The sequence below is a fragment of the Gopherus flavomarginatus genome, chromosome 4 (genome assembly GCF_025201925.1).
Source record: "Gopherus flavomarginatus isolate rGopFla2 chromosome 4, rGopFla2.mat.asm, whole genome shotgun sequence".
NCBI lineage: Eukaryota > Metazoa > Chordata > Testudines > Testudinidae > Gopherus > Gopherus flavomarginatus.
Window position 1 is genome coordinate 15,549,995 of NC_066620.1, and position 14,681 is coordinate 15,564,675.

The 14,681-nt window shown below is 41.6% G+C and overlaps 1 protein-coding gene across 8 annotated transcripts in view; it reads right to left on the reverse strand.

Annotated features, from left to right (window-relative positions):
- Positions 1-2,527: 2,527 nt before the first annotated feature.
- The window catches only part of WDPCP (WD repeat containing planar cell polarity effector), a 248,216-nt gene continuing 236,062 nt past the window's right edge, over positions 2,528-14,681 (reverse strand). For 7 of the 8 annotated variants that reach the window (XM_050952075.1, XM_050952079.1, XM_050952077.1 and 4 more), the window contains 2 exons: positions 10,722-10,822; positions 7,210-8,719 (listed from right to left, as the gene is read on the reverse strand). In XM_050952075.1, the coding sequence (XP_050808032.1) occupies positions 8,475-8,719; positions 10,722-10,822 (346 nt within the window). In that variant the 3' untranslated portion in view covers positions 7,210-8,474. Of the gene's footprint in view, positions 3,549-7,209; positions 8,720-10,721; positions 10,823-14,681 lie in introns of those variants that run through there. The other variant, XM_050952082.1, reaches the window with a different exon arrangement.

Consider the following 14,681-nt stretch of genomic DNA (forward strand, 5'->3'; position numbering starts at 1 on the left):
CATTTAATGAACTAAAAACTTGCTACTTTCTCCCTGCATACTGTACATATGCACCCAGTAATCACACACTCTCTCCCATGATTACCCAGATGCCTTGGGTCTAGCACGTCATTCAAGTGGCACAGATGCGGTGGCTGTTTCTCTAGTCTACAGATTGGGGCTGGGCTCTAGCCCCAGATTGAAGGTGGATGGGTAGACGCTGTCACCCCAATCATCTCACATTTCACTTGTGTGAAGCCCAAGCAATTGAATTTTATGTGGGTGATGTTAATCATCTGCACTCAAATCTGGCCAGTAAAGTGCATCACTGTTATGACTGGAAGAGCGCAAGAAAAGGGCAATGCATGATACAGGGATTTAAAAAAAAATCTGATTGAGACAGTTGAGTTGCTCACAGCTGTGACATGACATGTTTTAAACATGCCTGAAATGTCACAGAACAAGGACATCTTGTGTGGGATCTGTTTAAACGCAGTGTGATGCTGGGGAAAGGTGCCAAACTGGCAGCACCAGACACCAAGTGGGTGGATGAGAGACCAGGTCACTGTGGACACGTCTGCTCTCTCGTGCAGCAGACTCGTGGCCTGCCCTTCCTCTCATCCCAGGACATGCAGATCCTCAGCTTAAGTGCTAGTGGCTGTGGTTGTAGGGTTCCGGTGAATGGTGCTGAGAGCTGGTTGGGCTGAGATACAGATAAATCCCTTTCCAGTCACTGGGCAAAGCCTACTCCTTAAAGTTGGCTGGTCCAGAAAATATTTGAGTTGAGCTGTCAGTGGTTTTTTTGCCCCGGTATGTCTGAAAAATTGGGCCCCTCAAGGGGTGTGACCTAATTTATTACATTGCTATTTTTATTTTATTTGCCATTCTTTAACGTTTAGTTGCTCAGGTCTGAAAAATTTGGCTTTAACCCCGCTCTGTCTCAGTTTTTCTATTTGTAATTACTGTACTGGGGTGTAACAAAGAGTAACTAAAACTACAGTACTAATGACACTTAGTACTTACATAGCCCTTTGCACCCCAGTCTTTCAAAGCATCTTACAAAGATGGGGAGTATTATTAGCTCCATTGTGCAGCTAGGGAAATGGAGGCACACAGAGGTAAAGCAGCTTTTCCAGAGTCTCTCACAGAATTATGGTCAGAGCTAGGAACAGAGCCCAGCGCTCCCGATTCCCAGTTCTCTGCTCTAATGATTAGACGATTATTGGCTTTGTAGATGTAAAACCCTCTATAAATGCTAAGTATAATAATTGAGGCGAGCCCGTACAGAAGAGTAGAAGCATAAATGATACAGTTATAAGTTCAAATTACAAGTATGTAATAATGTGAATTATAACAATCATTTTGTAGACACCTCTCTGAGGTGGTGCAAAGAAAATAGGTGATTACAGATCATGCAATGTATTCCTCAATCTTATGAGTAAAGAACCACTGCACACAATCCATTTGTGGCTTTCTTTGCGCTGACCTCTGGATAACAGTCATTGCTAAATCATGAACATAAATAGAAATTAATATATACAAAAATTCCACATTAGCTCAAAACCTGTTTTGATTTTGTCAATAAAATCTCCCAGCATAACACCCAGAAAATGATCCTGCTACAGTGGAGATCTTTTCTTTCATGTTTTACCTCCAGCACAAAAAACTGCAGGGAAGAAGGATGAACATGGTCACAAGGTTGAAGCATAAAGAAAAACATATGCCCATTTTCAGCTAAATCCCTATTCAACACTTTTCTAGGAAAGAACTCCAAGAAAGCCATAAAGGGATTTTATTAAAAACTGAGATTTTAGGAAACAACATTCATGATCTTATGTACATTTCTAGCATCACTTCCTGTATATTTTTAAACCAAAATCCTCTTAGCATGCAAAGTAAATAGATTATGATATACTGAAGGATTAAGGATCACTGTCTGGTGTCAGATTAATCCCACATATAGACCATCACTTGTACTGACAGAAATATGGCTTCAATTCAGCAAAATAGCTCTATGCCTAGGTAACACATTTCAGCGTTTTATGTAGAGCAAGTGAGAGATTTCCTTGATCTGTTGTTGCACTGCATCTATCTCAGAAATTAAATAGAAATCTGTATCATAAGCAACACATGCTCTCCTCAAATTACTGTACGGATACATAGCGTAACCATCCATTATATATACAGCTGTGTGTGGTGAAATGCTGTAGTAAACTGCTGTTTGTTTCACAGTTCTCACTTTATTAATATTTTCCCCATTGAATATGTAGAATTTTAGGCATTTAACAGTTTTGTTCACTCAAGACGTAAGCTTTTCAGTCTGTTTTAACAGACATATCTGAATATGCTGATACAAACAAACTGCTAAATTATGTTGGATTTTTTTATTACTACCAAACCCACCATCCACTGAGTATATGTTAGATTTCAGCAGCCTTTTGACTCTTAGGGGAAAAAAATGGCTGGACCAATGAACAATAAATCGATACATTTTAAATAAACTCAGATTTTCTCAACACACTATTTCTAAACAGTTTGATTTTTTAAAAAAAAGTTTTTATTTTTAATCCACTTAGTTAATGACAGTACCATTTAAAGACAGTAACCAAAAAGCAAATTCAAGTAGATCACTGACTTTCAATTTTACATAACTGACTGGTCCAAAAGATCAAGCTTAATCTATATGTGTGTATATACAGTAAAGCACAATATGTGTGCACATACATGATATACTGGATCAAATGGTAGGAAAGCAGAAACATCATAAAGTTCCTTTTCTCTTTTAATAGTTCCGGAACAAGTATAGTAATGAAACAGGTTAAGTTGTCTTCCCTGTAGCATTTTCTGTTAGTGGCTAGAGAAGCAAGATTAAAATCTGGACTCCAATGGAATGATGTTTAAGAGACTCCATGTCTTTTTTTTAAAGGGAAAATAATGGTTATTCAACTAAAATGATATATGTAGATACGAAAATTGAGAGCATTCTTAGAAAAACGCTGCTGACTGTGAAAGGCTGCTCTTTCACAGAGGTATCCTGAGTGAAGATTTTATCTGCTAGGATCTCGGTAGAATGGTTTTCAGAGCCTTAAGTGGAAATTCAAATCTGCATCCAAGTGAAGATTGTTAAAATATATAATGCATGGAGAATTACAGAGAATTTGCTCTGTGAGGTTTACGGATTTGTTTAATGAAAAACCAATCTTTCAGCATTCCCATTTGTACAGTAATACTGGTATCCATGATTATTGGATTTTGTATGGCATCAGATGTCATGATGAAAATTTCACAATATTGCTTTTCATAAATAAATGTGAGTCAGTTTTTGCAGAGACAGGTGCCTATAAATCAATAATTCAGTGTTTTAAGCAGACCATTGCTGAAACTTTTAACTGAATTTTCTCTTGAAGGGCCTGATCCAAAGGCAACTGAAGCCAAAGGAAAGACTGCGATGAATTTCAGTGGGAGTCTAATCAGGCTTAGAGTATTTTCTTTTAAAGTGAAAGTAGTCATATTCTTAATTATACTAGACCAAAATGAACCACTTTGAGAGATCCACTTCCTCCAGCCTCCTGGGGGAAAAACAACAACATACAATCACTCACTTTAGCATACAGAAATTAAATGCAATGGTAGATTTAAAAATGTACCCTTTTTATATTTAAGAAACTCAAAGAAACGCAAACCTATCTAAATATTGACTCCAATTAACCTCTCCATGGAAGCTTATTTGCAAAAGCTAAACCTTATTTTGTTCTCTTTATTTAAAATGTATAACAAACATTCTAACATTGTATTAATGCCACTAGTACCAGAGCCAGATTTTTAAAGCTAGGGATGCAATTTTGTAATCTTAAGGCAAACCTGCAAATACTTAAGTGCACATAAATGCCCCCCCCCGATGTATGCACAACAAATGTGTGTGCAGAACTGAAACGTAGCCCATTATTTTTGTAACACATGACAATTAATGAAAACGGCATGTGCCTAGAATGCAAGGGTGTTTCATGCTACATGTTGTTGGCATGCCTACAAAACGTGTGAAAACTTTGCTAAGGAAAGGGTTACGCTCTAGTGAATCACTGCTTCCCTTACAATTACAGATGAGCAGAAACCTCTTCGTGATGCAAAGGAAAACTAGGTGTGGAGCTGAAATCAAAGGGAAGCGGGTGTATGTGCTCTACTGTAGTTTACAAAATACATTAATTTAAATTGGAAAAAAAAAAGTGGAAAACTGGCAACAAGAAGGGTATGGAAGTTAAGGCTGCCGCAGGCTTGTGTATGTGCTGGCAAGTTCAGTGGGATTCACGTGGCTTTCACTCTTTCACTTCAAGTGAGGAAAAAAACACCCTTGCAACCTAATAAGGAGGATTTGCCAGAGCAGCAGCTCCATCTTATGGTATATATATTCTACCACAGAGATACACATCACGTTCTTAAACAATGCTTCAGTGCACAATGCATAGATTACTGCTGTGTGCTTAGGGTCAAAAGTACTTCAACAGCTAGAATTTTGTCTTGATGTAAATACTGCATTTTAGTTCCAGCCTCTTGTTGGGCATTTTTGCTGCTTGGTGGCTGAGGAAAAAGTTGGAGAGCACGTTAGTTAGGAGGCACTTGGCCTTTACTGGATAAAGCTCCATGCACCATATAAATACCAACAGTTAGTTGTTTTATAGGAAAATGGAAGTGTTTCCCCATTCCTCTACATATAACTAAACACTTCTCTACCACATCCCTAAGGTTATATAATGCTGAAACAAGTCATCTTTCCTGGTGAATTTCAGGCATAGCCTCTACCACAACTCTCCCAGGCAGATCGTGCAACAAAATTCGTGAACAGTAAGATTCTCTGTCTTCTTAAGGGATGTAAGACTCTTAGAACTTTCATTTGTTTCATTGATATTGGACATTTCACTCTAGTTTCCATAAGACCATTTCAAACTACTGGATAATTATTGACACCACTCTGATTCTAGGTGCAGGAATGTAGCACTTGCTCAAATCCTGGGGTTTCTGTCTAACATTTCAACACTCAACATTGTCTACATCTTTAAGGTAACCATGCTGCTTTGCTCCTTTTTCACTCCTAAATCCTCCTCCTCTGAGATTGACAGCTGTATTGTCTTCTGCTATGAGGGTAAAGCACAGGAATTCTCCCTTGTAGGTGTGGTGGTCATTTTGTTAATTAATCTATAATAAAATAAATAATAACTTTGCACTTACATGATGCCAGGCTTTCAGAGAACTTTACAAAATCTCAGTAAGCATTATCATCCTAGTTTCAGATCAAGATACTGAGCCACAAAGAGGTGAAGGCCTGCAATTTCAAACGTGTGCAATTTGAGACATCTGGAGCGTGATTTTATAGATGGAGGTGATCAGGACCTCTGGAGACCTACTTGTATCAAGTTAGGCATCCAAAAATTAAGGCACTTTAAATGAGAAGAGACTTCTGAAAATGCGGCGCTTTCTCAAGATCACCCAGGTAGAAGAGAATTGGGAACAGAACTTGTCTCGTGACTTCCAGTCTCTGACTTAACTGAACCCGAATGCCAGATCTCTAACATCAGAGATGTTTGGATCTGACTTTCCACACTTCACCCCATCTCTGCCTCTAATCACTGAATCAGCTGGACTTACAGTGGCTGGTGACGAGAGCACAGCTAACCATTTCTTCTAGAAAATAACTAATTGTCTTCAAACAGCAAAGCCTTTCTTGGTCAAATATTTGGCTATGTGATGGTGATTTTTCTGGACCTGGCAGGTGAATGGGAACAATTTCCTGCAGTTTCAGGGAGGATTCACAGTGAGCAAAGAATACACAGGTCGTGCAAGAGATTGTTTACATGATGCTGTGGATATAGTCTCAGCAAGGCTCCCGGTCTCCACTCGCCCAAGGAATAGGCCACTTCTGACCCCCAGTTCTTTGGCATAGCTCTGCCCTTTAGGGCAAATCAAATCCTCAACGTCATGGCAACAGAAGTGTCTCTAGCAGCAGAACCAGGGCAATTCCACTGTGCAAGAAATGGCTGGGCTCTGGGTGTGCCCCCCTTTTGTGGCACCGAGCCCAGCAATGAGAGGGGCCCTTCTGAAGCAATGGAAGCAAAGCCAGGCTAGAGGAATAGTGGAGTGAAGGTGGGCATACACGGGTGCATTGGAGGGATAATTCAGCCATTGGGCTTCATAGGCACTCTGTGGCTGTAGGTGGGAGGTGTCCTCTGGCCCCCGCTGGAAATATCCAGAGTACAGCCCCAACTTGGGCTGGGTGACAAGACCCAGGTTTTGGCCCTCTGAGTGCATGAATTTTAAACATCTCCCTAAAGCACAAGCCTCGTTCCCTAGGGCTTTAGCAACATTGATACTGAATTCAACAGGCTACTCTACCAGGCTCTTTGCGTGATTTTCAGTAAAACAATATTCAGTCCAATTAGCTGGACAAAAGGGAAAAGTTTTTCATTCTCCAAGAACTTATGAGAATGTCCAATATATCTTTTTACACAGAAAAAACATTTTAAAAAACCCCAAAATGATGGAGAACACTCTCTTGATTTTGAACTTGTACAGAACATTTAGTGTGCAGTATATCATGCAAAGGACGAACATGCATGTGATAGTCTATAACAATACAGTAGCAGGCTGTTCAAGTCACCTAGGTGAGCACTAAAAATTCAGGAAATGTCCAAGTTAACATTGCTTATATGGCTTTGAAGTGTGGTTCCGCTCCGAAAAGTGACAATGTAAAAATGGCTCCATCTTGTTTCCTCGTGTAATTAGAGTAATTGTCATAACTGCTCACTTCAGTGGCAAAGATACATTGTTACTGCATTTTCCTCCTTGCAGGAGACAACCCAGCTCCGGGAGATGAAGCAAGGTTCTCTTTCCCCGTGCATCAAACAGAACTGTCTACCAAGCTTTATGATCTGAATGACTGTAGCAGCGAGGAGCCTTAGTCACGGACTAGGACCCCCATTGTCTTAGGTGCTGTACAAACCCAGTTTGTAGCGGTCAGCTAGAGCAGTGCATACTCTTTGAAATCAATGGAATTGCACAGATGTCGCTGAGGGCATCACATGAAGCCACTGTCATCAAAGGCAGAGTTTACTTTGCAAAGCCTTTAGTGAATATGACTATACACAAGAAGAACAGAACCCAGCCTGACTGTCAGATCCCAGTTTGCTAGGGTGGCAGTCAGGAAAAATCCTCATATTTTGACTTGTAGATGGTGCCTATTTGATCTGGTGTCATCGAGAGACCATGAACACAAAGTCCCACCATTTTAACAGTCACTTTTCAGAGCAGAACTACGTTTAGCTGCTCCCAGGTCCCTGCACATTACAATACAGTATTTTCACAATCAAATGAGATCATGTAATTAAAGATCAGAAAATATTTCTCCAACCTTAGAGACGCATGTACATCTTTTTTTTTCCGGTATGCTAATTTGTCATGGGGTTTAGCATATCGTTAATGACCCAGACAATTTAATACAGTAACTTCCCTTCTCTCTAAGGAATTTGAGTAATTTTGGAAGCAACCCATGGACTATGCACATTCTTTCCAGCCAGTAGAACTAGCTACAAAGCTAACATAGCTACACGTGCAGAGAGGAGATTTTTTTTAAGGTACATTTCAGGAAAGGAGCTGTTAACTATTAAGAGAAGTTAGCGGTAAACATAGGTATTGTATGTATGTCAGCAAAAGTTCACAATTCCTTTATACTGTACGCTTATGGCCAGCACAGAGAGGGCAGTGTTCGCTTAAAGAGGCAGCTGGAGGTTCCCTCTGAGCAGGGGAATCTCCTGGGGTTGCACAGCTACCACAGTCCATTATGTGCCGCCTGCTCTGGGACTGCCCCTCCCCACCATCATGAGGGGGTGCACTCGAGCATTATGGGGCTGGAGAGGGTGTGGCCAGAGCAGGTTGCTCTGTGTGGATCCTGGGCTGACAGAGAGTTGTTCCTGGAGAGTTGTTCTATTTTGGCACGGGTTGTTATTCTGATGGGACAAAAGTGTATTTTCTCACTGTCCTTGGGGGGTGGAGGCTGGACAGGTTTTGCTCAGGTTTTTAAAAATCACCTTTTTGTACACAGGACGAACATTGAAAATTTCCACCCTCCCCCAAGGTGAGTTTCAGACAGTTACAAGCAACTGTAAACAGGGGCTAGAATGGAAACTAGTTTGTAACCTTAATGACAGTGGTTACTGCCCCGCTGCTAAACAAAACTGCGGTGAATGTATTTCTCCTCAAAGATCCTGGACTGACCGCGCCGGAGACTGACGAGTTCCACATAGCCAGAGATCTGCCACAGTGCAGCCCACCCCACGCACACGGCACCACCCCGGGACAGCAAATACATTCTAGTGAGTGAAGGGCAAATCAAGTCTTTGTGCCTCTTTAACTCTTGGTCTTGCTGCTGAAACTTCCAGCAAAGGCGGCAATTAGTTGGAAACGTGGTGGCTGTTTCTGTAAGATGGATGTGGACTGAGACTAATGACTCAATTCTCCACCAAATCAAGATCAGACATCAACAAATTTTGATCGCTGGTGATCTGGGTTGGATTCAAACCACGAAGGTCTGGCTCTATTTCACAAGCCCTATGGATGTGGAACTTCCACTGACCGGAGTCCTGCCTTTGAATGAAAGATGTTATTTGTACCAAGGGGTGAAACAGAGTAGAATGGACAGAAAAAAATAGTGTTACCTGTTCTGTGTGAACGTCCCCAAAATTCCCCGAACTTTCTGGAAAACAAACAAGCAAGGTTAATATGCGGCCGTTATCTTTTCAGCCTCTGGATAGGATATAAAATAGCTGTATCCTATCACACGATGGATGAATTAAAGCATTTACCATATTACCTAGATATGTATGTGCACGTGTGATCCTCTCTCTCTCACTCCCCAAGCCCTGCCAAACCACAGCAAAATGCATTTTGACGAAGACAGTGTGGCAGATCTGACGTTAGGGACAATCCAGGTATAATACATGCATGACCATCTGTAACCGAGCGGGTGTAGGATATGCTAATGGCAGCTCTGGTAGAACAACCCTTTCATGTTGACCTCTTTGAAAATGTGGTGTGATACTTGAACATGGCAAAGGGTGAACGTCCTTACCTGATTTACAAATATCCTTAAGTATATCAGTACACCTGGCTTGGTGACTGGGGCCAGGCCTACACTATAAACCTACGTTGGTATAACTACTTTGCTCAGGGTTGTGAAAGCCCCACACCCCTGAGTGACGCAGTTATACCAACCTAACCCGCAGGACTGACAGTGCTATCTCAACAGGAGGGCTTCTCCCATCGACATAGCTACGGCCGCTTGGGGATGTGGATGAACTACGAAGCTCTCCTGTCGGAACAGCAGCATCTTCGCTGAAGCGCTACAGTGGTGCTGCTGCAGCATTTTAAGTGCAAACCTGCCCTATGGAATACAGGTGCTCCTGCCATGGCTCCCCCCCGCCCTTGAAATATTCTGCCATTGTTCTTTAGAGAGAGAGAGAGAGAGAGAGAGAGAGAGAGAGAGTGTGTGTGTATGTATGTGTGTGTGTGTGTGTGTGTGTACACCTCTACCCCAATAGAACGCTGTCCTCGGGAGCCAAAAAATCTTACCGTGTTATACGTGAAACTGCATTATATTGAACTTGCTTTGATCTGCTGGAGTGTGCAGCCCCTCCCCACCCCCAGAGTGCTGCTTTACCGCGTTATATCTGAATTCGTGTTATATCTGGTCGCGTTATTTCGGGGTAGAGGGGTGTGTGTGTGTACACACATTTATTAATTTATTATATTTATATACACACATACATATGTGTGTGTGTGCATATATATATCTGTATTTATTTTATATATTATTTATATGTATCTGACAAATGTTTAAAATACTTGACAAACAAAATGACCTCATCTGTTCACTCTAGAAACATCCTTGCCAAAATAGTGTTGCTTGTTGTTTTACAAACTATTGACTTCAATGGAGCTACACTGGTTTACACCTGTTGAGTCTCTGGCCAGGGCCAGTGCTTCCACTAGGTGACCCTAGGCGGTCGCCTAGGGCGCCAGGATTCAGGGGGCGGCATTTTGTGCGCTCCTCACGGGGCGCACGGGAGCTTCCGGTTCCGCTCCCGTCGCACTGCCGAAGAAGGACCTTCTGCCGAAGTGCTGCGGAAAACAGTGGCAGGCAATTGAGCAGCTCAATGACTGCCACTGTCGCCTGCGGCATTTCAGCGGAGGGTCCTTCTTCGACGGCGCGATGGGAGTGGAACCAGAAGCTCCCGTGCGCCCCGTGGGGAGTGCACAAAATGCCGCCCCCTGAATCCTGCCTAGGGCGCCAGAAACCCTGGCGCTGCTCCTGACTCTGGCTCTTATATACTAAAACATAAAACAATGCTGCTAATAACAACAGCAATCCTTTGCACATACATAGCACCTTTCATCTATGAGCAATAAATAGTTTTACAATGATGGGGAAACTGAGTCACAGGTTAAGTGATTTTTGCCACGATCACAAGAGTCAGTGGTAGCCTCAGGAATAGAGTCCAATTTCCTTGCTTTGTAGACTGTGCTTTCACGGTTGGATCCTGCTTCCTCCTTGTTTGGCTGTCACACAGTTAAGCAGCAATGAATTTTCAGCACTAGCTCACTTTCTTTCTGAGCTCAAATTTTTCCAGGCTATCAATTTACACTATGTACAACTTCTTTCCATTGTGCTTATTTGAAAGTAACTTGTTAATTCTTACCTGCTGGATTCCAGGACAAGGGTTTTTCCATTACAGAAGCAGCACTGCTTCCTATTTCAGGCGCACTCTCTCTGTTGTCTCTTTGTCTATGTGTAGCACAACTTTAAAAAAAAAAGGGGGGGGGGAGAGAGGTGTGGCAGAGAGTCATATAATAGACAGTAAAGCCATTTTGTTTGTTTACCTCTTTAAAAGCGCATGGCAGCCTGTAATTCACTGTTTTCAAACTCTAGCTCTTTTTTTTTTTTATCAGATGCTACTGTTTGTTGACTGAATTTTACTATGAAAACTCTCTTGCCTGTGCAATCCTTCTATAGCTGTGCTGTCAGTCAAAGATGTGGTGTAAGGTTCTTGTCTTTCAAGCGATTAAGGGTTTTGTTAAATAGGTTGCCCCCAACAGATCTTCAGATTGTTCTAACAGACAAGAGGAATGTTTCACATTGAAATACTTCTAAGGAACAGCAGTCAGTCAGATACCAGGATGCCAAGAAAGCAGGATGTGATGTCCAGAACTCCATCATCTAATTATTCTCACACTTAAAAAAGCCCCCAAACCAAAAATCCCTAGACTGCTAAGATAGAAGTTGTGAGCTTTTTACTCTGTGCTGTTCCTTCTCCTCAAACAAAAAACCCACCCGCATGACGTTGTGGAATGTACGTGTAAGTTATTTGTTTTATTTTGGTAGTCTTGATTTCTTCATTTATCCTCCTGTTGTTCATTCATCCTCAATCTTCTGTTATTCAACAGCATACGTAGGCAATCCGCCTCCCCAGGCAGTGGAATCAGACTGTTAGATTTTAGTAGATACATTAACTTATTTGGGATCAGCATGCCTAGCAGGATCTGATCCTGCAGTCCTCATGCTGGCAAAACACCCAGTGAAATCAATAGGAGTTTTGCCTGCAGGAAGAGGGGAGCAGAATATAAAAATTGGAAAAATTATTAAGCAGGACTAGTGGGTTTCTGTCACTTCTTCATTCTGGTGGATTTCCCACCTACCAGTTATTCTCTGGATATGGTAACATCTACTCTATTGTACTACCATTTGCAAAGGTACAATGACACCACATGCCTTTTTTTGAAAGTCTGTGAGTAGATTAGCAAGTGCTTCTTTTAATTTTGGACAGAAGTAAATCGTGAGAATGAAAATGTGACTGCTTTCCTATTGCACACGAATTTATTAACAGCTACAGCGCACAATCGCATTTGGCTTTGATAATACAAAGAATAGATTCCAGCCCTTTATTACTGACAACAATGTAAATAATTAAAGAAAGAGCTCAGACTTTCCCTGTGTCTTTGTCTTCCTGCTCTCAGTACAGTGAAGGTTATGCAAGCAGCTGTGAATCCATAAAGCAACCTTGCTCATCAGCTTTCCCCAAGCCATATTAAAGCCACAATAATGCAACTGCTACATCACACTAAGCTTTATTGGCTCAGCAAAAGAAACTAAGGAACTTCATTGGAGACCAGATTAGGTTGGTTACAAAATGGAGAGATCCTTTTGCTCTCTGACCCCATTATCTTTTCCATAGCTTTCTTGCACATAGCCATGGATTCTGTGGAGACCTGTAAACTGCTTTTTTGGCTGCCAAATTGCAGTAAACCCTCTATTTTTATGTTTTAAAAGAGCTTAAAACTGTCCATCCTCTTTGGATGTGTCTTGAAAATTGGCCAGTGCTGGGAGGATTTTATATATATCCAAAGGCTTAGAAGAAGATGTTGCTTCTACTGAGCTGCTAGTTTTATGGTCAACAAATATAAAAAGCCCAGTGGGGATAACAGGAACTTAACCAGTTCTATCTAATACATATAAATCTACCTAAGAGCTCAGTGCACTAGCAGTACTCAATGTACTACATTTATCTCAGTCTAAAGATGCAGAAAATGGGTCTTTTGCACATATGCTACATGTTCCCTTTCAATGCCAAGTTAATACGAATTAGAAGACTCTGAGATGAGTAAACAAGGTCAGCCTGGGCTCGGCCAAGTTGGATCAATGTAAAGTAAATGTCAGGTTTTACTGTCGGCAACGACAGTTTGTTTTGGCTCAGCATTCCCCAAACTATACATTATAAAATGTTTGTAGGGAACCTGTTGCCAGACACTTTGCTTATTCTCCTTGTTTTGCAAACCCAGACGCTTTCCATTAATTACATGTATAACTTTTGTGACAAAGCCAAGTTATTTTTGTCAGAAAAATTGCTTGAACAATCTCATTTAATTTAGAGGCACTTTGATTAGAATCAGGGACGGCTCTAGGTATTTTGCCGCCCCAAGCACGGCAGGCAGGCTGCCTTTGGCGACTTGCTTGCGGGAGGTCCCTGGTCCCGTGGCTTCGGCAGCATGCCTGTGGGAGGTTCGCCGAAGCTGCAGGACCAGCGGACCCTCCGCAGGCATGCCGTCGAAGGCAACCTGCCTACTGCCCTCGCGGCGACCGGCAGACAGCCCCCACTGGCTTGCCGCCCCAGGCACACGCTTGGTGTGCTGGTGCCTGGAGCCGCCCCTGATTAGAATCAAAATAACATAACAACATAATAACAAAGAGTGTATTTCCTTTGCAACAAATAAATCACTAGTACTAAGAGTTGATTGTATATCTTCAAAGAGCTTTGCACACATTAATTAATCCACCAACATTTCTTGAAGTCAATGACTATTATTACCTCAATTTTACAGACACAAAAACTGATCTGCCCAAGGTCACATATATTTACCCTATTCAGCATTTTTGGTGCATCAGACTCCCACTGACGTCAGTGGAGTTTTTGAATATTCAAAGGATGAGGCCTATAGTGACAGAGGCAGGATTAGAACTCAGGAGTTCCTGGTTGCTAGTCTGATGATCAGTCTAGTATGCCATGCTGCATCTTCTCAGTAGCCTTCAAAAAAGCTTGGTTTAGAACAGCAAACTTCAAGTATACAAATACTATATAGGTAAAACACTATGATTATTTATGAAGTTACAGTATGTTGTGTATAATGTTGTTTGGACATATATATTTATAGTACTCTTCTCACCTCTGTGATGTTATCTGGTTAAAATATGATCATATAGAGCATTGCTGCAACCACTGTTATCTATTTGTAACAAATCTTATATGAAATGTGGCATGTAAAATGTCTATGAAAAGGTTATGATTTGCTGGTTTGGATGATGCTATTTGTACGCATGTATCATTTTTGTATTTGAAGTTAGGAATATTGACTCTATACCTGGATTTCAAATGTTTGCTCCTGGAGTAATGCACATGAGGTAGTTAGCCAGCACATTTTGCAGGGACTATTCTAATTGAGCGGCAAAGAGTTCTGTGGCGCCTTGTAGACTAACAAACGTATTGGAGCATGAGTTTTTGTGGCACTACATGCATCTGATGAAGTAGGTATTCACCCACGAAAGCTCATGCTCCAATACGTTTGTTAGTCTATAAAGTGCCACAGAACTCTTAGTCTGATTCTGTAAAAGTGGCAAACACAGCTACCCCTCTGATATTATTCTAATTGAGTAGCCCATCAAAAGGACTCCTAACTCACAATTGACCATGGGAGACGCCCATCTACACCGAGTGGACTGTCCTATAAACGTGCTGTCTGGAATATAGGTAATGGCTTCCTGCAATGACTGAGCGAAATGGGGCATGAACATGTGACTCCAAACACTATTTGGTCACCTGTGATTCTCCACTAGCTGTGTGAGGGCTTTGTTTTGAAACAGTGGGTGTCCTTCCACATGGCAGAAGAGATAAAAGGCCCTGGAAACCCCTCCATTTCTGCCTCTATCCTGCTCCAGCCTCTTTCTTGTCCAAGCATCTGGACTTACATTAATGGGAGCATTCTAACCAATGATTTGGAAGCAATCAGAGACTTATCAAGCCGCAGTTAATTCCATCCATCATCCTTTAACCAATTTTAACTCTAACCTTTCTTTCTTTTTATGATTAAAGCTTTAGATTTTAGATATT